At 35.3% G+C, this 24,741-nt stretch overlaps 3 protein-coding genes across 3 annotated transcripts in view; 2 read left to right on the top strand and 1 right to left on the bottom strand.

Annotated features, from left to right (window-relative positions):
- LOC138321598 (uncharacterized protein YqhO-like) overlaps nucleotides 1-24,741 on the top strand; it is a 79,907-nt gene that overhangs the window by 8,345 nt on the left and 46,821 nt on the right. Inside the window, exons 3-8 of the mRNA XM_069265415.1 lie at nucleotides 8,046-8,115; nucleotides 8,681-8,814; nucleotides 9,315-9,465; nucleotides 9,748-9,890; nucleotides 10,134-10,269; nucleotides 10,723-10,824. Of these exons, the coding sequence (XP_069121516.1) occupies nucleotides 8,055-8,115; nucleotides 8,681-8,814; nucleotides 9,315-9,465; nucleotides 9,748-9,890; nucleotides 10,134-10,269; nucleotides 10,723-10,824 (727 nt within the window). The 5' untranslated portion in view covers nucleotides 8,046-8,054. The remainder of the gene's footprint in view (nucleotides 1-8,045; nucleotides 8,116-8,680; nucleotides 8,815-9,314; nucleotides 9,466-9,747; nucleotides 9,891-10,133; nucleotides 10,270-10,722; nucleotides 10,825-24,741) is intronic.
- The window catches only part of LOC138308225 (uncharacterized), a 33,901-nt gene continuing 20,509 nt past the window's right edge, over nucleotides 11,350-24,741 (top strand). Inside the window, exons 1-4 of the mRNA XM_069249207.1 lie at nucleotides 11,350-11,440; nucleotides 11,998-12,091; nucleotides 12,401-12,476; nucleotides 12,710-12,775. Of these exons, the coding sequence (XP_069105308.1) occupies nucleotides 11,350-11,440; nucleotides 11,998-12,091; nucleotides 12,401-12,476; nucleotides 12,710-12,775 (327 nt within the window). The remainder of the gene's footprint in view (nucleotides 11,441-11,997; nucleotides 12,092-12,400; nucleotides 12,477-12,709; nucleotides 12,776-24,741) is intronic.
- Nucleotides 19,930-24,693, bottom strand: LOC138323411 (uncharacterized). The gene is made up of 2 exons (XM_069268019.1): nucleotides 23,689-24,693; nucleotides 19,930-21,379 (listed from the first exon to the last, which is right to left on the bottom strand). Exons 1-2 carry the CDS (start codon nucleotides 24,362-24,364, stop codon nucleotides 20,307-20,309), a joined length of 1,749 nt encoding a protein of 582 aa, XP_069124120.1. The 5' UTR covers nucleotides 24,365-24,693; the 3' UTR covers nucleotides 19,930-20,306.

Here is a 24,741-nt window from a genome sequence, read left to right as displayed (position 1 = left end):
GTATCCAACAGACAACAAAGCCGCCGTGATAGCTCCCGTACTTGTTTTGGCGAAACGCTCGATGCTGGGAAATAAGCCAGGGCTTGTGACGTGTGTAAAGAGTTTACAAAAAATACTGAAAATTTTAAATGGTGCATATATAAATCTTTTTCAAACGTTCAAAAAAGCGGAAGAACACATGGGGAAATTTCAGCAATAAGTATCCGTGAATGTTACAAACTCCACTATAAGATTGTAAAGATTTTACTATTAAACATAAGTAAATGCAGCTGAAATCAATCAATAGAATGAATTACAAAAATTAGTGATATTTTCCCATGGTGTAAATCTTGCGGACATAGAACGTGCACCCTTCCGGGGCATCTGGACTCTGTACTTTTCTCTGTGTTTAGATGAATGAATTGTCAATATTGATATGAAACTTTAAATACACGTGTGCACTGAACGTTTTCCTATTCTCTGATGAGAAAACTTACACGAACAGTTCCACATGTACAGTAAGCTAGTTCTTTATTATCACCGCCCTCAAACACAATATCTTCAAAAGGAAAGCCATCCTTTGCTGGGTTGATATGTCTAAGGTGCTGGCACCACATTCGTTATTCAAACTCAAAACAATTTATCGAGGTATTTTTTTTTGAAGTTGTGAAATTATGTGTTGGTCTGTTTTTTATGTTTTGAAATTGTTATTTATTTGCTCATTTTTGAACAACGAATAAGGTGCTGGTACCGGATTTGTTATTCGAATCCCGAATCCCGAATCCGTTTGCCTTTTTGACCATTGTGTTTTGTCAAACGTAGATTTCGCCCAATAAAATATAATGACAACGAAATTAAATTTTTATCCTGAACATAGGTATAATCTTCAGGCCATTTTCAATGCATACAACGAACAATATAAGTGGTAAGTTGTCTAGCTTGACCCGGAAAATACTCCTCTAAAATCGAGCAAAGTCAAGCTTTACATAGAACAATGATGTCATTTTGTCCAAAACGAGGCCGTAAGGTAGGTAAAAAAACCCAGAGAAATACTTATGCGGCAACAACTATCAAAGCAAGAATTTCATACTTTGAAATTGATAAGTAGATCAAAGATGAAATACGCTCGCTAGCATAGTACATCAAACATAGGTATAGTCCCCCACTGCATGTCCGCTGGCATGTGTTGACATTTACCATGTGTCCAACAGAATTCTGGCAAGCTCCGCATCAGATGCGGCTTCTATCTCTACTTTTGTAACATGCTACCTATGACTGTCACTTCCTAAAGATATCCTAAGATGCTGTCGATTCCATTACAATTTCCTTCTCTTTCAGATACATTTTGTTTCTCGCACGTTTTCGTTCAGCCATTAACTATTAGGATGGGCGAAACCTACCTTTAATGATGTGCTAGATAAGTAATATTATGATTTATATTGCTGTTGTTTTGACATGATACTCCTGTGTAGAGATCCGGTTTGGATAAAAAGTTGCTCAAGGAATGAACCGGTTTGGATAGCGTTTTAAAATGTTTATCTTTATTATATATTCGAAACAGATCATTGCTTCTACTTCAGGTGCACTCAAGTGATTTGTCGTTATCATAAATTATAGAACAAACCCAGAGACACAGAAAATATTTACCTATGCGAATCACTATAGCAATGCGTTAAATGAAGTCATAATTTCAATGTAATCCTTTAACTGCTTAGATAACAAGATAAGAAATGTATTGTTTACTGGCGGAGAACCAGAAAATCCAATGATTTGCATATGAAAACAGGCTCCAGGATCATAAAAACAATCTGGACCTGAGAGTAAGCCAATCAAATATGACGTATTTTTTCTGAAGTCATTTTTTACTTGCTATGTCTAAGCACCTGGTTCCTGGTGATGGCATATATGAGATAGAAGTTAGAAGCTAAGGCAAATATTAGTCTTATGATAAATATGTTTCATAAACAGCTGTAGGCATGTAAAAAGTAACGAATTGACCTCACGTGTAATGTTTTAGGGATTATTTGGCGGTTATTTCTAAAATGTCTGTCGAGTTTAGCCGAGAAATTGTCAACATTAGATTCAAATGTATCTATCTGATTAAATACTGATGATAAAGATAAAAACTCAATGTCTAGAATAACAGCTAGCTAGAATAACATCCCCTTCTAACATATGTACAGGGATGTGTGTTTAAGCCAAGGTTGATCGGAATCATTTTTGACATAATCGATGGTCGGTTGTATCTGATTTGGTGTCCGATACCTTTATAGAGGGACCTTGCAGTAGTGGAGAATTCAATAAAAATGGTAATACATTTTTTCGCAAAAACATTTGCTAAGTCATTTATAATCAACATATAAACACTTGTAGCAAACTCAGATAACCACTATCGTCTGTTACCTACGTAATCCAGCCAACTATTGGTTACGGTCTGAAGCATGGAGCGTAGTGGAGTCTAGACGCTATACTGTAATCCAAGGTGATCGCGCTATAAGATAAAAGCGATTGTCATGAAAACAGGTAAGGTCCTTTCTACGGAATCATATATGGACCTCTATATGTTGTGTTCAATATCATTTTTTTCGATATAGCTTATGTCAATTTGGCATTTTTTACTGCGTTTCGCAAATCGACATTTTTAAGTTGTACGACTTGAACACTACGATAAGTTGCTTTGTATGGAAACAATCGACTTCAGTTTATCGACTTCAGTTTATCGAATCGACTTCAGTTTATCGACTTCAGTTTATTGACATCACACCTAAATCGACTTTCTGTATCTTGACATTTCTTGTTTCACGACTAAATTATTGCAAAAAAGTCGTGATATTATCTAAACATGTCGACATTTAAATTACGATATATTTTTAGTTAGATGTCGACATAAGTTATAATGTATGTCCGAAAAATGACATTTAAAACAACAAGTAGAGGTCTATATACTTTTCCGTAGAAATGTTAATATTGGTACGGATCAATTGATTTGTTATAGTGAGTACGGTACCGTGGAAAAAAACATGTGGAGAAAGTGTGTTGTGTCCTACACAAATTTCGATCACATATAAACAATAAAGAGACGAAGGGAGATATAGTTAGACGATAAACACATAAATTGATCAAAATATACATTTCCGAATAAAATTACGCCACTTTGTGTAAGAGAAGTGCTTGTATGAGGTCTTGGTTATTTTTGATAGAATTATGACGCTTCGTATACGAGTGCATGAGGGTTTGATAACTGTTGATATAGTGTCATTTGCATGAGAGTCCTAGAATGCCGCTATATGGAAATCCAAGATGGTCGTTTTAAAGAATATGCAGTGAAAATTCTCGTTTTAAACAAAATTTCTGAAAAATCTCGAAAAACTATTTTTTGAACAACCCTAGTACAGGTTTTTTTTATCATATATGGATTGCATTGTGCTATGTATATTATTAGATTCTTTCATATGTGGATATGAAGGATAGGGATATTCTATCCGAGGGTCACAAAATGTTATAAAACCCGAGGCTTGCCGATGGTTTTACATTTTTTGATCCCGAGGGTAGAATATCCCTGTACTTTATATCAACATATGAAAGAGTATTTTTCCCCTCATACCTCGACGTTTAATTGCAATTTTACAACTACGATTTTTCCGCCATTTTGAAATTAATTAAAAAAGAACGCGACAGAAAGTCAATTCTCCATACATGAAAATTGCGTGATATTTTCAACGCAAATTCCGCTGTTTGTTTCTTTTCAAGTAAATCCACCCTAGTTTCTGAAAAAAAATGTTAAAATTGTACCTAGAAAATAGTAATTTTGTTGACGCTGTGACATCACGAGGCTTTATTGCATGGGATTTATTTAAAGTTAAATATTAAAAATATTTAACTTTATATTTTAGTATAAATATTCATACTATGCATTTAAAATTTTTGTTATAAGTAGGACACGGTTATCATTGGTCACATTGGAAGGAATGAAATGGAAATGAATAACGACAAGATGGTGATACATTTTTTGTATAACTAGATTAATTTTGAATGAGTCAGTATTAAAAGCACTGCATCCAAGATAAGGAAACCCAATGTTCTGATATATCATTTATGAATATGAAGAATATAAATGGTCCAAGAACCGACCCTTGTTATATATTTGACTAACAGACACCAAAAACGACAATTTGGTTTCTTTCACATTTATAATCCCATGTGAAAGGAATTTTTTTAAGTAATCCACGATGCCATACCCTATCAAATTATTTTGAAATATAGAAAATACATGGTTGTTGTTTATTTCATAATGATACACAAACATTATGATAAATCTCTTCAAGTTGGGACACAGTAGAGTGTCCCGGAAAAAAACTCCAGACTGAAATGTATATAGAAGATTGTTATCGATGACAAAATCATACAGATCTTTTTTTTTATTTTTAATAACCGGCTCAAAAACTTTACTAACAGTACGTGGAAGAGAAATCGGGCCGGTGATGGGTTCCCGAGGTTCCTCATAAAACAAAATATTAAACTTAACTAAACCAGTATCTGATATACATATTGCACTGTACTAAATATTGTTTCACACTGTCAAGACCTGTTAGGACTAACAACTTCGTAAGGGGTCTGTTTCCAAAATGGCCCCATCTCTGATTCAAATTTCCTGTTGGCGGTGCATTGCCCATGCTGTTGTGGTCACAAATCTATAAAGTATAAAGATTTAGGTCACTTGGTTATTTGTTTATGGCTTCTCAAAGTTGTGCCTTTCAGAAGCTGTTTAAGCGTTGATAAAATGTGCATGTCATGTAAAATATTATTGAGAATCTAATCTAATGATGGTCAACGTAAAGAATACATTGATCGCATGATTGTGACAATAAATCATGTTTCCATCGCGCCATTTGGCTGTTTTATGGAAGAAACAATCTCAAAAATGTCATTTTTGGTAGTAACATTTAAGACACAAAAACTGTGTTTTATGGAAAACACCCTTTTATGGGCGTTGAATACAAACTAATTTTAACACTATTAAACAGTATGTAAAATGCCATTGGTAAGAGAAAAAATCATCAAAATGTAAGTGGTGGAACATTTTCAAATCTTGGATTGAATTAGCTTTTTCACAAGTCCCCGTGATTGAAGACATTGGCTGACAAATGCAGAACAAACAAAACATGTTCCTTATGACTTTGGTTGGTTTTTGCATTTACGGGAGTGTTCATAGCTACGGGCGATTGTATATTACCTATATTTAGGGCTTTTCACCTATGGTAGAAAAGACCTATTGTTTTTGTTCTGGTTTTATCATTCTTCTGCACAGAAACTTGTATACAAAGGATCTCCGAAATGGTAAGAGATATGCCAATGAATGTGTCATGTGTCATATTGTGGGGCATGAGTTGAAGATATCACCGCAACATTTTCATGTTAGTCAAAAATCCAATAAGGCCGCTATGAACTCACTTCCGGTTTTAAACTTATGTCAATATCTTGTTCACGGCTTGACGAATTTCTTTCGTTTTTGAATATGTTATTTAGAATAAAAATGGAGTAAATTACTGATGTAACACGTTTCTGTAAAATGTCACCTTACGGTTGGAAATAAGGGTCAAAGTTCAAAAGTGAAATTTTTCAAAAACCAAAAATCCTGAAATCTTAAAATGATTTCCAATGAAGTTCTAGAAGACCTAGAGGCCTAATATTAGGTCTGTAGCATGCTGCCATAAATGCCCACTAAGTTTGTTAATATGATTTACATTGACATATATTCAAGGTTACAGGGGTCAAAAACCTGAAATCTTCAAATGACTTTTTGTGAAGTTCTAGAAAGCCTAAAGGCCTAATATTAGGCATACAGCATGCTGACATAATTGCCTTCAAAGTATGTTAATATGAATGACTTTGAACTTCATCGAATGTCACATGGGCCAAAAATTCTAAAATCTTCAAAAAGTCCACAGTTGTATATGTTTGATCAGTAACGGCGAAATCCATATATAGATGTACAACGTCCCGAGAAGAGAGACTTTTTATAGCCGGCCAATGAGATTGCAGCCGAAGCCTCGCTCATGCATATTATATCGGCCACACAGCCAGTATGAATTTTAATTAGCTGATTTTCAAGATGTTTGTCATAATGGGGCTTATATCGTCTTACTGACGGGACGTTGTATATATGTGTAGGATGATTTTGAAAGGAAAGTTATCGCTCTTTCCAACGGTAGTAACCGTGTTTATGACGATGTACTAGAAATGTATTTTTATAGCAGCTAAACGTAGGCGGGTTAGAAATTTTGAGTCTGTGAGTTTCCACCCTTCTCGTATATAGTTCCATGTAGAGTATGATTTTTATCGTTTTTTATCTAGACCTCTTAAACGTCTAAAATGGTCTTAGGGCACTCTGATGGGTCCATGATTATATAATATGTAACTAATTCTCATATCCCCGTGATTGCAAACGCTTGAACTTGCAAATAAAACAAGATAAACCTAATTTCATGTTTCCAACGAAAGATAGGAAATATTTTCCTTTGTCTTTCTTTAATATATTGTTGATTTTAAGAAATCTAAATACAGATTTAAATCTAATTTTAAAGTATTTCATCTTCAAATCAATTTCTGAAAGTTCATGGATGCGCAATCAGTACTTCGATCCAAATTAGGGTATAGTCTATGGACTTTTATTTTGGCCGTAATTAATTATTTTGAATATTTTTATCTTGAAGTAAAATTAAAAAAATCAAACTTTACAATGGTGGTAATAGTGTAAGCACCTTTTGAAACTGAAGAAAAAGACTACTGCGTGTGCTTCTGGTTTAAAAAACCCGTCATTCGTCATCTAGCGATGCATTTACCTATTACATAAAATACCCCATTAATAGAGAATTTGTTTTGAAGTTAACGTTATATCATCCTCATGCTGAAATACCTTTCCTCTTTGTCGAACAAAGGTTCTCTAATTCCATCAATATCAACTCTTTTCAAAATTATTTGGTCCAAAGCCTCAGCTGTTAGCTGAAAACGCATTGCAAGTATTCAATCCATTTGATAAAGCGCTTTTCAAATGCAATCTTTAACAAAACTGTTTCAAGATTAAGCTTTTCCTAATCAATTTTGAGTTTATAGCTTGATCGATCCCATCACTATATATGAAATGTTATTAGCTATATCCCGCCCTACAATACAAATTTGGTGAAACACTTTTCAACCAATTAGACATAAGTCTTGCTTAAGTATGTTGTCAGTAATCAGAAGAATTATAGGTCTCCAATTTAAGCTTATTTCGATTTAATCTTAAAAACATAATTAAAGTTTCACAAATTCCAAAAGTTCTCCAAATGCTACGTAAAAAAAATACGATGACATTTTTTTTGGGATTGTTATATATTATACTATCAATACATGTAACATACGTTTCTAGAAACAAATTAAGGTTTCAGTTCCCTCCCGACTTATATTTTCTCCATTCGTTAGCTCCATGAGTTAAATACAGATCTTGAGACCATAAATGGGCCATATTTTCTATTTTAGTTTACTGCCGTACCTATGAGTAATTATTTATTTTAGCCATTTAAAAAAAAGATTACATTTCACAATATATGTGCTAAAATTGCATAAGGGTAACTGGATATTGCATACAAAACAGTTGACAGAACTTTTGATATATATTCATTATCTGTTGTAGATCTTCAAAATGGGAAATAAACAGAGTCACGAAAACGTAGAGACCGAGATCGACGAGGCGGAGGAGAAACACTTTTCAACCAATTAGGAGAGTACGAGTATTTATAATTCAAACGGATTGATTACTTAAAAAACAAATTAAGGTTTCAGTTCCCTCCCGACTTATATTTTCTCCATTCGTTAGCTCCATGAGTTAAATACAGATCTAGAGACCATAAATGGGCCATATTTTCTATTTTAGTTTATTGCCGTACCTATGAGTAATTATTTATTTTAGCCATTTAAAAAAAAGATTACATTTCACAATATATGTGCTAAAATTGCATAAGGGTAACTGGATATTGCATACAAAACAGTTGACAGAACTTTTGATATATATTCATTATCTGTTGTAGATATTCAAAATGGGAAATAAACAGAGTCACGAAAACGTAGAGACCGAGATCGACGAGGCGGAGGAGGAGAGTACGAGTATTTATAATTCAAACGGATTGATTACTTAAAACGTTAACATGACTAGTGTAGTATAGCATGAAGTGCTTTGCTTTCATCATTTTTATCAGTACTGATAACAATGTCTGACTTTAATTTATGTTAGAAGTAGCACATACCATCCTCGATACTCGTGTGGTTAATATCACTGGCATAATATCCACCCTTGATCTATATGCATAAGTGTAAAAACTGGAGGGCAAAAGAAAGACACAGGTAATTTCAGCCTTTAATATACATCAAAGGAATTCTATAACGGTACACAGTGGTTGACTGTGTGGCTTTGATGATGGATCTCTCTCCCCCTCCGTCTTTCTCTCTCTCTATCCATTCCTCCCCCTTTCTCTTTGTGATCTGTAAGTCTCTGTAGGTCTGTGATTGGTCAGTTTTTTTCTCCTAAACTGTCTACAGATTCACTATGAGATAACCATGGGTGGGTATGACGTCAGTGCTAGTACATTGTAACCCATTGAGTATCGAGGATAAACACTTAGATACAAAGACAGTGTGGTAAAACGTTTCATTCTCCCATTCCTAGTGGAGGTTTCACCTCCAAGTGAGCTGGAACTGCGAGCCAGACAAATCAATCCAGCGGAAGAGGACTACCCATTTGAAAACATCGTACTTGAAGGCGGTGGTAGCAAGGGCGGTGCATATTGTGGAGTAGTTCGTGTGAGTAGCACATCTGATGGGTTATCTTAGACCCTGAGGTGGATTGTAATATGTTTAATATGATTTGATTGGTTCAAAATATTCATGTGTAAACCTGCCTCGCCAATTTCAATAAATTTTTCACAAACCTTCCATGGTAACTCAAAAGATCAGATGACCGTTAAGGCCCATTGGCCTCTTGTTATGTTTCTGTAAATCCCGGTTCTCAGGAAGACATACCTTTAAACCTATTGTTCAGATGGTCTTCACTATCGAATAAAAACCTTTATGCAAATTCATTCTTCATCATTGCAGGAAAAAGACAATGGATTATTTACACTTGTTGAACATGTTTTATAAATTGCGTTTTTGTTTACAGTCGACCCCAACTTGGGATAATATGTAACCCTTTTTCTTCAGTTTTGAAATTAAGTTGAATGTCTTCTAAGAAGATCAGAACCAATCACCTAACATAAACTGAATGATAATTATGTATTTAATAATTATCATTTATGTCATAGGTTTTGGAAGAGATTGGCTTATATCCACAAATCAAACGTGTCGCAGGAACCAGTGCCGGGGCAATAACTGCTGCATTGATTGCCGCGGGCTATGATTCATATGAGATTGAGAAATTCATGAAGAATGACATCTCCATGAATTTAATGTTAGGTCTGTATTATCTTGTGGCAGTCTAGAAAAGGATACCTACACTCTGATAAAAGAACATAAGTATTTAACCTAAAACGTTTTTTCTTTTGAATTAATACATAACATATGGATTTTTCACGTTTTGTTTCGTGTATTTTGTCCGGTTAAATGAAATAGCATTTTTTGTCTTTAATGGATTTTGTCCGGTTAAATGAAATAGGATTTTTTGTGTTATGTTGTTTAACTAATTATCTAACTGAATACAAAATGGATCATAACTAATGACATATATATTCTCCTCAGACGGCTCATTTCCTTGGAGAATTGCCGCATATATACCTCGACTCATCAGTGGGTATGGCCTCAGTGGTGCGTCACAGTTTAACCAATGGATGGGCGAGAAACTCAAAGAAAAAGCAGGCAGTGCCGATGTAACATTTGATCAAGTAAGTGATATACAAGGACATTTTATCAAAATAATTACAGGAATGTATTGACATGTATATGCATAGCTGAAAGTATGTAACTAATAGCTATACGACGCCTGTTTTCATAAACCACGCATTAATCGTTTAGCATTGGATGAAGATAATCATCCAGAAGACACTAACGATTAAAAAACCCCTAGAAAATGTTTGTTATTAGCTCTAACAACAACCATATAGAAAGTTTTACATTATCTGATACAGCTTTACAAAATCAGCGGAAAAGAACTCTGCATTGTGGTTACCAATGTCAACAATATGGTCGAAGAGTACTGTCACCCGAAAACCACACCGGATATGCCTGTTAGACTTGCAGTGCGCATGTCAATGTCAATTCCAGGTACTGAATCACATTGCATGCCAAGTAGATATTGTTTTATCCGATAAAATTTCCTGATGAAGTAGGAAAGTCATGAAGGATTTTCGATTATAAATGATTATCCTTTTCTGTAGCTGCTGAAGTTTTATTTTTAAAGGAAACAACAGAAACAGAACTATCATCCAATAAGTTCTCAAGGACAATGGCAGAACAACTTTTTAAAAGACATTGAACTGATAATTGATTTCAGTAATTAAATTTGCCAATTTTCATAGTTATTATATACTAAATATGAGATATGAGACCTAAAAACACAGATATCTATTTCTATAATAAAGTTAAAACCCATGAAATCAAAATAACAGTATGAGCAATTTTTTATCATAATATGACATGACTATTTTTTAGGTCTAATTTATTCGGATTAGTTCATTATGACCCTTTTATTCGGATAATTTCACTATTTTATAACAGGCTTGTTCCAGATAGTGACGTACAAGTCGGCCTTTCATTTATCCTCGGATACTTATGTTGACGGAGGCATACTTTGTAACTATCCTATACACTGCTTCGATGGTAAGTTAGTAACCAATAAAGAGAATTAAACATTATACAAATAAACCTTACAAAAACACTTACTCGTGGTAAGCAGTGTACTGTAAAACATTGTGATTATTTGAGCGAAGTCAAATTTTAGTGCAAATGCGAAAAATGTAAATTATGCTTTATCAGCGCAGGCATAAGTTAGTTTAATGCGAAGTTTCGATACCGGAAACAGTCTTTTGTACAATTTGACGCTGGTTTCAAAGATTCGCGTTTAAAATGACTGCTTTAATAAATACGATTACTGCAATCTAGAATGCTGTTGGTGATGATTTTCTCAAAAAATTATTTTAAACCTTGGCTATGTTTGTCCTTTATAGCCCTAAGGCTAAAATGTTTAGCTTAGTATCATTCTCGTCCGAATTTTTCTGCCGTTTCAATTTATTATTATTGTTATAAAGGTCTTAATGAAGACAATAGAATGAAATGCTTTTATCACTTTTACTTACTAAGGTTGGTGGTTGTCTATGAAAACCGGAAGACGCTTTTATTCGGCGCATGAAAGACCTGGAACAACTCCCTCTAACACTGAGCAATGAGAATAGGTTTGGAGGGCGTTCTGACAAAACCTTAGGGATTCAGGTGGTGAGTACGATAGACGCCTGTGTATCCTAATTTATTTAGACATTCACCCCTGCCGACGTATTTAGACTCTTCCAAATCAAAGACTGGACCATTTCATTATGAAATTTCAGGAGTGAAAGAGTAAGAAAATTGTCCTGTTGATTTTCCAATTTGATTTTATCTTGATGTGCGTGTAATCTACAGTTTGGGTCATGAGAGCGTCTCCGGTAAAGCGGGTGCGTTTTGATATTTTTGGTAGCGGAAATAAAGTGTACCCTGGTCACTGGTAAAACTATCAAAGCAGGTGTTGATTTCATCAGCTACCAGGTATGTCCCTTTAGCGGTCATAACACTGACCACAAGTTTGATTTATCAAAAAAGAAACCCGATCTGTATCATTACTTTCCTAACAAGTTTAGGGACAAAAAAATAAGATTTATCTGGTTGCAACGACACAGGCTTTATTAGACCGTAACTCGTCGTAATATACATGTATGTATAATCAAATTCTCTAAGATACAAGAATTAACTGGAATATAATACAGAATTATTAACCCTGATATTATCATTTAAATATTTCAGTACTCCGAGACTCCGAGACCGAAATCGACACCTGTAGATTTTACATAGAGAAGCGTGCACCTGTATATGTCAAACCAGACTCCGCATTAAGCAGGCAAGTTAGATATGTTTAAAATATTTTGATATCTAGAGACAATTTTCAATAGCATGTCTTTTACTGTTTTCACTAAATATTTTATTTTAAAAAAATATTGTCGTTTTTGAATGGTGGGAATATGATGATTTCCATGCGAAAGTGTCAATATGAGTCTATACTATTAAAAACCGTTCTCATCACCAGCCTTATGATTGTATAACATAAACAATGATATGGACTCGTAGTAATTATATCTCAATATCTCAATAGCATTTTGGTTAAATTTTATATTAAGGTTTATTTTCACTAAGTAAATTTCGTTTTTAGGAAACGGAGAGCGGAAAAGCTGGCTAAGACAAGAGAACGGAAGCGTACAGCAGCTGCGGTCAAACGCTTCTTTTCGGTAAGGGGTTGATTTTCATTTGAAATAAAACACATATTGTTAGAGGAAACAAAATACAATGTAAAATGTAAATCATGAAACAAATATTGATAAAACGTAAGATTAAGACATTCCAGTTGTGGAGTAGTAAATTGTTTTATTCATCAGTATGAGTCTATACTATTGAAAACCGTTCTCATCACTCGCCTTATGATTGTATGTTTCGATAATATATAACCAATTCACTATTTTAGAGTTTAGAAAAGTATGATGCAAACATGGATGGACACATCTCCGAACCGGAATTCGAAAATATATATGTAAGTAAGAAAGATGAAACAATTTTTGATAATTATTTCTCCTGTCAATATGACAGTATTGCACTGCAAACATGTGTTAAGGCATCTGTAGTACACATTAATGTAGAGTTTGGTACAACTTTAAATTATCAACAATAAAAATTAATTTGCCTTTATATAATCAATGCATACGTTCTGATTGGTTCGTTATTGTATATGAAAAGGGAAAGGGCACGTCTGATTGGTTCGTCTGGAAATACCTTTAATTAGTATATTCATCCCTCATTACCAAATTGTTTATAGCATTCTGAAAAATTCATTGTGTTTGAATTTTAAATAGTCACTGTCATTGAATCACTTATTGGTCATTGCTAGGTTTCTATGTTTAAAACACAAAAAAATGGACATTATGGATTTGTATTTCAAGTTGAGCTAGGTTTGTGATCGTTTTGGCATCTTTCAAGACGTAGTGGACCGTGGATATCAAAGTTTTCTTTGAAAGGATAAATCACGGCTTTAGCACGGTGACAAGAGGACACTCCGTTCTTCTCAGATACGATTCTGGTGAGTTCTGCTTACCGGGAACACGTTTTGTCCAATACGTTTTTCACGGTTCGCCAAGGTACTAGGATGAAAGTTTAAACTTTTTGGAGCTGAACTGAAAATTTAAGTATCATTTCAAAATTTACAATTATTAAGAGGGTAGGTTTCATATTTATCGTCGTGGTTCACGACTCTTACAAGTCATAGAAAGTTTTATTTAGTTATATAATATTATGTTCCCCCTTAACAGAAAGAATGTAACAACACAAGAAACAAATTATTTTCCAGATCGGATTACCCACAAAAGTTCCGTTACTGTGAACTCGGACTATCCAACAAGTACATAAATCCCAGCCTGTTAGATTTAGACGTTGCATAAAAAGATAATTATGTCATCGCCAAGAAACGGCTGTCTTCTTGAATATTCCAAATGTTTGCAACATTGATTATTTTTAAACAGTATTTGATCATGTTTGCAATTACGCATCTGAACTGTCGGGTTTGTTTGATTAAATTCATCACCCCTATTACCAATATTGTTTGCCCTCACAATCACTGAGGCATTCTGAAATGCCAAAAAACTTCATTGTGTAGTTGAATTTTAAATAGTCACTGTCATTGACATCACTTATTGGTCTAAGAAGAATTTGTTTTGCCATTAGCATAATTTACAAGCCATAGAAAGACGAATTATTGCGTTGCAAAGTTAAGTTGCAATTTTTTCTTTAAAGTTTGGTATGATAGTTGAACTCCCAACTTTTTGATGCAGAGGGGCTCAGGTTTTTGAACACCTGATCTATGCCGTACTTACATGTATCTTATACACAGGTAATACTTCTTCACGTGCATTTCACGTGAAATATATGAACACAACGCACCTATAAATATTCGAAACAGTTATACATAATAGAGTACATGACAAAGTTGTTGTCAAATTTATTTATATATATATCGCCTTTTCTGACTTATTGCTCTTTAATCTTTCATATAAACGCATATTTGGCATTGCAATTAGTCCATTTAGCAAAAATTAGGGATTAATAGTTTATGAGTTGCTCATCACAAATATAATTATTTGTGCGGAACAAGTATATCATACTGAGATGTCCATGTTGACTTTGCTATTGATCATAATAATTACATGATACAAATTCGCTCAAAATCGCCGCACAAATCTGAATTAGCTAATTTCTATGATAAAAGCCCATTACAGTTTTGAATCTCAGTATGAGCATAATAAGTACAAATTGCATTACACAAGAACTAAAAGTGCAAGCTATAAAGTTAGTACATGAAGAGAAGTAAATTGAAAATAGGCCAGGATCAATCCAAAAAGTAGGAACACTAGGTCGGGACCATGTCATAATCATTTTTCAGCAAGGTTCCGCCAAATTGCACTGAGAGATCTTGAGAAGTTCAAAATGTGTTTTAAGATGGCGGCCATCATGGATTTTGGATCTATCCAACAAATAACAACACTTGGTCGGGACCATGACAGGATCATTTCAGATAAGGTTCAGCCAAATTGCAATGATAGATCTTGAGAAGTTAAAATGTGTATTAAGATAGCGGGCGTGACGGCTATCTTGGATTTAGGATCGACCCGAAATGTAACATCATTTCAGATAAACTGAATTGGTAGAACCGGAGAAGACATTACTGTTGACTGCAGAGTTTTGCGTTGGTTGTAAATTTTGGTAATTTATGCTAAAAAGTGTACATTTCAGTTAACATTTGAAAGGTTTTAAAATGTCTGCAGTGTTCGGTGCATATATCTGTCGCCAAAAAAACCATGTCACTATGTTTCAATTGACGTTAATCTATGCAACCAACCAACAAAGATTCACATATTAATTATTAATTACATATGTCCCTATATATTCAATGAACGAGGAGTCGCTTTCAAATTAGCGTAATGGCAATGTTGTATGAATACAATTCCAGTACCAGACCAAACTACTTCCACTTCACGGTTCGATAAGATGTAGAGTCACGTCATAATCTCAATAACCTTGTTAAGTTTACATTTTACACAGGTTTATTTGATTTAACATTAAACTAAAAGACCTTTTCGGTCTTATAGGAATCTACAGACTGATACTTAGGCGGAACGGACATTGTCATGCTCGTCAATGAAATGAACGGGAAATTGCAATGAAATGTAAACAAAGTTGCCTCGTCATAGATTGGTGGATTTAAAAAAAGCAATAGAAAGATTAATGATAAAAATAAGTTTTATTTTACCCACCACAGGATGTAAACAGTGGTGGTATATTTCGCAAAAGTTGTAATTCCACATGGTAAATTTTGAAGAACATAATAGGTTGTAGGACGAAGTTGCCGACCTTGTCATGTAAAATTAACCAGTAGCCATAGTTTCAAAGCATTCGCAATATTTCGTCTGCAAGCGTAGTATATCGTTATACACTTGCAGCGATGGCGACCTTCGGCTTACACAGGTGTAGCAGACGACAAAATTTGTGCGTACATAGTAAACATATCACAAACCTCATCAAACTGTTCTTTTTCAGAGACAATCATGTACATGAAGTTTGGTAGGTTGAGGGTCCAACATCAACACCAGTCACAGTAAACTCCTTTGATGGTACTGACGTGTCATGCATGACTAATGTATGCCTCAAAGTATCTCATAACTAATTGATGTTATGGGAGATATGTCTTTTTTACCAATGACTTGACTTGTGCATCATTATGTGAAATTTACATGAGCGGAAATTATTATTTTATTTTTATTAACTTTCAGGTCTTTGTTTATTTTGGTTCTGTTTATCTTTGGTTATGTTATAGCTGCTTGTCAGGCAATAATGCATTTATATATCTTGCCGTATTTTATGCTTTCATGTTGAGACATTTTCAGATTTTAGTGTTTTCAGTATTCTGTCTCTTTATTCATATTAATGACAAAAAATGTATTAAGCTTTAAGCCTTCGGTCTATTTTAGCAAATCAAATTAAATAATTTTGCTGAAAACGATTTGATAGCTTAAAATATTAAAGATATAAGATAGCTTAAGATGATTAGTACTTCATGTGGATCTTGATGTGACCTGCTCAAGATGATGACATCCTAGGCCCAGATTGGCTGGGTCACGTACCTCAAGTAGGTCATATCTAATGAATGGTATCATCTGACCACTAAGCATCCTCTGTTTTCCCATGTTTAAAGCAGGTTTGCAAATTATTTCAGCTTGATTTACGAACTAATTTCATAATTTCATGCAAAATCTTCAATGACAATAGGGTGTTAGAATTGTGCCTTCTGCTCCACTAAAGGGATATTAATTTCATGGTTACCTGAATTAAATTACTTTAAATCTTTAACTATATCGATGTTCAGGACTTAATGAAATTTATCCTTTTTAAGATGATTGCATCATAGGGTTACTTGAGCAGCGTGCTGGGGATCAATTAGATCACATGCAATGAATGGTATTGTCTGTCAACTAAGTGTCTTATGAATTTTCCATGTTTAAAGCAAGTGTTTACGCTATTTAAGTTTTAATTATGAGATAATATCAAGAAACACCTACATTGCAAGTAGGATGTTACTCTTGTTCCTGCTGCCCAATTTCATGATTTTAACACAAAATCAAATGGGGCCGAATTATGCACAGAAATAGCAAACAATACTATAAGAATGTTCTTTCCCGTCGGAATTTGAGTTATCTTTCTTCGTCCCATCAAAAATTATTTCATTCGGTCTAAACATACGTTTTCTCAAAGTCTCTTGTCACTGGCAGGTTTACCAAATGACAATTCAGATGTTTTATGGAAAACAACACACAAGTTGACCTTTGAGTTGTCAAACGTGACAACATAATCTCAAACGGAAGAAGATAATGAGCCAGGATTATTTCGAATAACTTACAAAACATAGGAAGAAAAAAAACGAGCCAACTACTCGAACCAACAGTCAGATTTAGATCATATCAAATATCTTAATGTGACATCGACAAATACTATATAGTAGTTTCTCTGCTTAACGCGTAGCATAGCGGGATCAGGATCAACCGGCTTTGGGTGCTTGCGATATTTAAAAAAGCAAAAGATTTCAATATTGAAACAGAGATAACAAAATGTGTAGCTTACACTCATATATCAGCGGCTGTCAGGCGGTTTATTTAAAAACGGTTAGTATTTATCTGTGATGATTGGTGCATTATTATCGATCGCTAAATATTGTTAAAAATAGGCTATCCTGACCTGTTGTACGTTCGCCGACAAATGAAGGAATAAATGCGTGTTGGTATGTCTAATTATTGTTTACATTTCAAAAACTAGAAAAAATTAAATCATACAAAGGAAAAAGTATGGGTTTGGCACAGTAGTCCCCAAATCCGCCATGCGCATTTGTTTGATTCCGGAAGAACGATGCAGGGACTATATTAATCCGGAAATACAGATGATGTAGAACGTTTGGGGTGTGTTTTTGATGCATACGTTTCATCTGCTGCGATTTCGGCCTGCAAGTTGTTGTTATATTAGATATCAACTTTCAATGCGCTCTCAGGCTAAATTGAACTGTCTGTTTAATAGAACAGCGTATTGTTCGAACATCAACAAGATGACTGATTACATTAATATCGTGTTACATTTTAGCTACATGTATCAACATGCTAAAATATTCGGAGTATTGAAACAAATCGCCATCTTTTGTATGAAAACGGGGATTGTATTGATAGTTCCTAAGGGAACTTTAAATGTTAGTGAATATGGGGTATACAAAAGTTTGTACTATTCGTTTACAGTGAAGAAACTCGCATTAGGTACCGTCGCCAGAAGATCATTCGCCCTGAATGAAAAATAAACACTGAAGTTAAATGCATAAAAACGCGTAACGAAATCGTTGCGAATATCAGGTGTTTACACGGTAGCCCTGCAGATAAGACTCACAATTGTAATTACTAACGTCTCCCGTGATACTGCCTCGCTGTTGGTCTTTTGTTGAGCGCTCGTTTCTGTGAGGTATGCTTTGAGTCCTGTATTCTGGCCGAAACACATCAAAGTCTATAAAAATGGTAGTTTTTGCTCCTGCTTAGCGCTCATAATAACGGGAGTGGGACGACTGGTTCGCCCATTGTCATTATAATGCGACCGGGTGGGATATGTTGCTTTATGCCTTCTACGGCATGTTCCAGTGATACAGCACTATAAAAAGGGCAAAAGTTTAAATATACAAGAAGACACAACACGAATATACCGCAGTCTCTCAAAATATGAACCTCGCACTTTACATAGGCAACACACCACATACCAGGGAGGCCGTTTTTCATAACTTTGTCTGTTAAAAGGAAGTAAAGTTGATCAAACAAACATACAGTACTCTGACATTCAAGTTATTGGTCAGAGAACAAGTCCATCTAGAACTGATTTCATTATATCCCGTTGCGGGGAATAAAAAATCGAGGATATTCACGACGGGGAAGGTGATGTCATTTTGTTTTTAGTCTATTAAACGTTCCATTTATAAATAACTCAAAATCAATAATGAAATGTCAAAATTTATTAAACTTGGCAATGGGGACATACAGCTTGAAAATGTGAAAATACCGAACGCATTTCAACATATTATAAAAGAAACTGTAGACTAAGTGTATTTGGAAAAAATGTCAAATAAAAATCTATCCCCTATAAAAACAAACTTGGGGATTTAATGAAACTATTGAATCAAAGTTGAAGTAAATTCCAAATACAGATGTTATGATAATTACAGCCAATGGGGACATACAGCTTGAAAATGTGAAAATACCGAACGCATTTCAACATATTATAAAAGAAACTGTAGACTAAGTGTATTTGGAAAAAATGTCAAATAAAAATCTATCCCCTATAAAAACAAACTTGGGGATTTAATGAAACTATTGAATCAAAGTTGAAGTAAATTCCGTACAAAGTTGAAGTAAATTCCGTTATGATAATTACAGCTGATAGATACAGATTCTCAATGTAAGTGACCAGTAATCACATAAATTACTGGGAAGGAAAGAATCATGAAACCATATACATATATGGGTTGACCACATATAGAATATATGGGAAGAGTGACTTGAAACCATTATACACATGGGAATAAGGTGGCGCAGTAACCATGTTGCAAGAACATGGGAAGGTAAATGGCGCAAGAAACCATTGTGTAAATGGGAAAATAAAGACTTGTTTTATGCATATATTGGAAGGTATATAATAATAGCTAATATACAAAAGATATAAGTTGAGAACAAAACAGAACTAATCTAACTACCATTGAGATGAATTAAACATTTAAGAAATAGTAAAAATTTCACAATATGTTAATAGGTATATGAAGCATCATATACTTAGTTGAACATGAATACAAAATGTATATGGAAATAACGATCAAACTTAATTAGTCCCCAAGGCACTAACAGACACAGGAGAGTGGCGGGGATGGAGGCGGTACGTTGAAAACCTAGATGAACTTAGCCAGCTTCATCAACAAAAGTCAGCCTAAGAATGAAAACGAGGCTAAGTAAACAAAGAAATTGAGGAATAAAGGGAGATAACTCTAATAGAGACTCTGAGAAACTTTGAGTTTATAAACCAAGATTATTAATCATAATCTTAAATTTATAAATAACTCAAAATCAATAATGAAATGTCAAAATTTATTAAACTTGGCAATGGGGACATACAGCTTGAAAATGTGAAAATACCGAACGCATTTCAACATATTATAAAAGAAACTGTAGACTAAGTGTATTTGGAAAAAATGTCAAATAAAAATCTATCCCCTATAAAAACAAACTTGGGGATTTAATGAAACTATTGAATCAAAGTTGAAGTAAATTCCAAATACAGATGTTATGATAATTACAGCTGTAATCCCCAAGTTGGTAAAAGTAATATGTTATATATAGGTAAAGAAATAACCAGCCTTAGTTCTCCCTGTGTCTGTTAGTACAAATATATATATATATATAGGTAATATCTATGACGATTACAAAGGTGTATGTAGTGTACATACGTGATTAATGTAGGAATCTGGTGTTACAGATTTGATTTTGAGCATCTTTCAAAACATCTTTTGAAGTATGAATGTAACGTGTATAACAATCTGAGGTCCAACGACCCAATGTTTGAATTAAATGATCTTCGAGACGAGCCACATGGGAGGAAGTTGCAGCTCCAGATCTAAAAGAATGACCATTATACAAATTTGCATCTAAACCTATTTTGGTTAACAAGCTTTTAATGTGTTGTATGAAAAAGGTCCTCGACAGAGGTTGTCCTTGACCATTTACATAAAAAGAAAGACAAGGGTTGTTTGCAAAAATCTTCCTCTTAAGACTAACATATTGCTGTGTAGCTAACACTGGACACATATTCGAATCATTGGCATAAATGTGAATAACGACACCTTTTCTGAAAGGATCTGTTTTAGATTTCCTTAATGTGAGCTCTATTTTGTCTTTCAATACAATAACATCACTAGTACACAAGTTAACATTTTGATCAAATTGTCCTTGCGAGGTAAACTCTCCACAGCGCAAAAAACCAAAAAATGCAACTAAACATGCAGATTTTAACATACTGTCAATAAAACAAGAAAAGACATTGCTATCTAGAGTAGAGCATATGCGACACAATATATTAGCTGTAATAGGCAAACGCACTCTTTTACTGCTACCAGCTTGTTTCTTTTTAATGGCAGTTAATATTGTTTGTAAGCCTGTAAAGGTTTGCCCATTAGGTTTTTCGAGGGGGTGAAAACCCCAGTGTCTCACATAATAAAAGCGAATACCACACAAGTACAGTTTAATTGTGGAGTGACTAAGTAGTAAACATTCGCTACTATATGTACAGAATCGCAGTAATAACTGTTCGTTCACTGGGGGCATGGAACCAGGTGACCATGAAGAGCCATTTAGTCTGAGGAAACGGAAATAGGCTGAAACTCCTACATCATACTGATACCGCGTACGATCGGACACAGCATACTGCCACAAATTGTCTAACTTCTGGTCCAAAGAATCTGTTCCAGGGGAGGGCAGCGGGTTGGGTGAAGATCCGCATATGGTGCTAGTCTCCTGAATCTGGCTATCTGAAAACGAGATAGAGCGTCAGCAATTTCATTTTTTATGCCAGGAAAATATTCACTATAAACAGCAAAATTGTTATTGGCTGCACACATAATGAGCGTTCGCATGAGTTTCATAATAATGGGTTCTTTAGATCTGCCTTTAGATATGATTTGAACAGTAGCTTGGTTGTCACAATAAAACTTAATGCGTTTGCATGTCCACTGATCTCCCCACAGAACTGCTGCGACGACGATTGGATATAACTCTAAGAAAGCCATAGAGAGAGTTCCATCTGTGATGTAGGGTAGATCTAAAGGCCATTCTTCAGAGAACCATTTCCCTTTGAAAAAACCACCAAAACCTTTAGTGGATGCTGCGTCAGTGAACAGAGTAAAATCTGCCGCAGTAGTGATAACTGTCTCATAAAACAGGGATACACCATTCCAATTTTGGAGAAAGAATAGCCACATGTATAGATCATCTTTACAGTCACGAGTCAAATGAACAAAATGATAGCTTTCTTTGACGGACGCCATGAGTCTATAAAGATAGGACACGAAAGAGCGACCCGGTAATATCACTCTCATAGCGAAGTTCAAATGCCCGAGAAGTTGCTCTAATTCTTTCCTCGTACACGATTTCTGGTGCAGAATAGTATTGATAAACTCGGTTATACGGTCGACTTTGTCTGATGGTAACCGCGCTTCCATTTTAACAGAATCTAAAATAATCCCGAGGTATTCAATGACACAGGTAGGACCCATCGTCTTCTTTGGGGAAAGTGGAATCTTTAGTTTATTGAAAACCATAGTGATGAGAGCCATGGTACGGTCACTGTCACAGGACGGGTTATCGATGGTCAAGAAATCATCTAACAAATGAAGCATGTTCTGTATACCATAATTGTTGATTGCTATCCAAACAATGGCTTGAGAAAGTTGATCAAATATCTTCGGACTAGACCGGGAACCGAAAGGAAGACGCACGTAATGGTAATAGCTATTATTCCATTTGACACAAAAGAGATGCCACTGACTGGGGTGAATAGGAATTTGTTTAAAAGCATCTGTAATGTCGGCCTTACAGAGTGATGCATACTGTCCTTCCTGTCTTATGATCTTTATAGCATCGTCTATAGTAACATAAGTAAGTGAACAAAGGTCCTTGTCGATTAAGTCATTCACACTACAGTGAGAAGAGTTATGTGGAGACGACAGGTCTATAATAAGACGTTTCTTACCGGAATATTTGTGAGTTGCTAATCCTAGAGGACTAACCCGATAGGAAGAAAAGGGAGGAGAGGTAAAAGGTCCATACATATATCCTTTGGAAACCTCCTCCTGTAACAGATCTGTCACGTCTGCTGAGTTGTTTCTCGCGGAAAGAAGATTACGGCACTCATACGTTGGTAAGTCGACGTTTGACACTTTAGTATCAAAACCAAACTGAAGTCCATCACACAAATTTTTAACAAAAGTTTTATCTGGATGAGCTCTAAGTTCGGACCTTAAGGTGTCTACTGAAATTGGAGTCGATGCTGAAGAACTAGGTTCGTTCGGAAATAGTCATTGAGTTCTACGTTTGTTTTGATCCACGCGGGTGTCTGTCTTAGAAGGTTGATCACCTTGAACCTTAGCTGGACATGAGATTTTTCCATGACCACTTGATTTACAACCTTTGCATACATGAAGGAATGAACAATTTGGTCTGGAACAGCCTCTGGGGCTGTTGAAATTATTGCAGACTTGGTTTCCGTTTTGGAAAATGATCTCTCTACCAAGAACATCATTTCTGTTGGTACGATCCCCCTTCCCTTTTCCTTGTTGTTTAGCCAAGCACATAGAGGACACATGTGTAGTAGATTTACAAAAATCGCAACATTTGACTTTAGAGCCAGCACACACAATCTGTCGTAACGAGGGATCGCCGTACGACCAGTCGATTTTCTGATTACGTTGGTGTAAAACTATGGCACATTTTGCACTGAAGAGTTTATGGTATTCGTAAAACTTATCTGGCCAAACGTTAGCTGTTTCGATGATGTGAGCCATGTAATCATCAAGTTCTTGGGAACGATTTGGAAAGCCCGATGTCATAATGCGTTTATAACGCCCGAACGCCACAACAAATTCATCTAATGTCAAGGTTTTGTGTAATTGTTCGTCAGTGTCTTTACAACGTTTAGAGGGTTCAAAATTTGGTATGAGTAAGGCGTTGAGATTAACATCTTTACCGGCTAGTATTTGCGTACGTACTTCCGGGTGAACCATATCAGTAATGGAAATCGAGGCCGCTTGAATACCAGAAGTTGAGTTGTTAATGTACTGACCTGATAATGGACCGGTGCATGGTGTCTGTAAGTTTGTAGCCATAGAACTTGATTGTGTTGAAGTCTGTGCCTCGTACGCTGACTGCAACGTAAATTCTTTATGAACCGAGGGTTGAAGAGTCGCAGACGTTGCCAATTGTTTCATGGTCTCCATAGATTGCTGACATAACTTGATAGTGTTTACAAGCATGGCTTCCATGTTGCCGGAAACGGTAGTAGACGTCGGCGCTTGCGCAATGGGGTTGTCACGGTTCGCTGGCGCGCACCTCTGTCCCTGTTCCAGAAATGGAGAGTCGTTGCTATTAACTAATCCCCCGAAACTGAAATCTGGTTCCAGTGCGATTACATTTCTCCTAGTCGTAGAAAGCTGCTCAGTACTGCCGACATTTTCGCGATTTCCGCTTTCGCTTTCACTTTCAGTTCTTGATTCGTTATCATGCCTAGCACTTGTAGTGGTATCGTTGGCATTGTCAGTCGTCGTAGTTCTGTTACGTCTGGCATTGATGTTATCATCATAAATTTTCTGTAGATCCTTGTGGCTCAAATTTCCCGAAATGATTATACCCACTTCTTTCAAAGCAGTCTTAAGTTCAGCATTAGTCATGTACGATGTTGCGGTAGGTCCACTCTCTGTCGGGTTTAAGCGACGCCTTTTCCTAGTATGGCGGTCCGCCATTACGATCGAATGGTAAACACAGACAGTTCCAAGAAAAAACACTTCCGAGCGACGTACGATGTTTAAAAGTCACCAAACATCATGGAAGAACTAACAAGGAACTATATTGGTACATTCTGCGTAATATGGTGTTGAGCCAAGAAATATTAAATGAGGAAAAATACGTTGAAAACCTAGATGAACTTAGCCAGCTTCATCAACAAAAGTCAGCCTAAGAATGAAAACGAGGCTAAGTAAACAAAGAAATTGAGGAATAAAGGGAGATAACTCTAATAGAGACTCTGAGAAACTTTGAGTTTATAAACCAAGATTATTAATCATAATCTTAAATTTATGAAGGATTGTCTACGCTTTTCACCTCAAGTAATCAATATGCC

Source organism: Argopecten irradians, chromosome 1, assembly GCF_041381155.1.
Source record: "Argopecten irradians isolate NY chromosome 1, Ai_NY, whole genome shotgun sequence".
NCBI lineage: Eukaryota > Metazoa > Mollusca > Bivalvia > Pectinida > Pectinidae > Argopecten > Argopecten irradians.
Note: the sequence above shows the minus strand (reverse complement) of the source record. Positions and strands in the feature narration are given on the sequence as shown.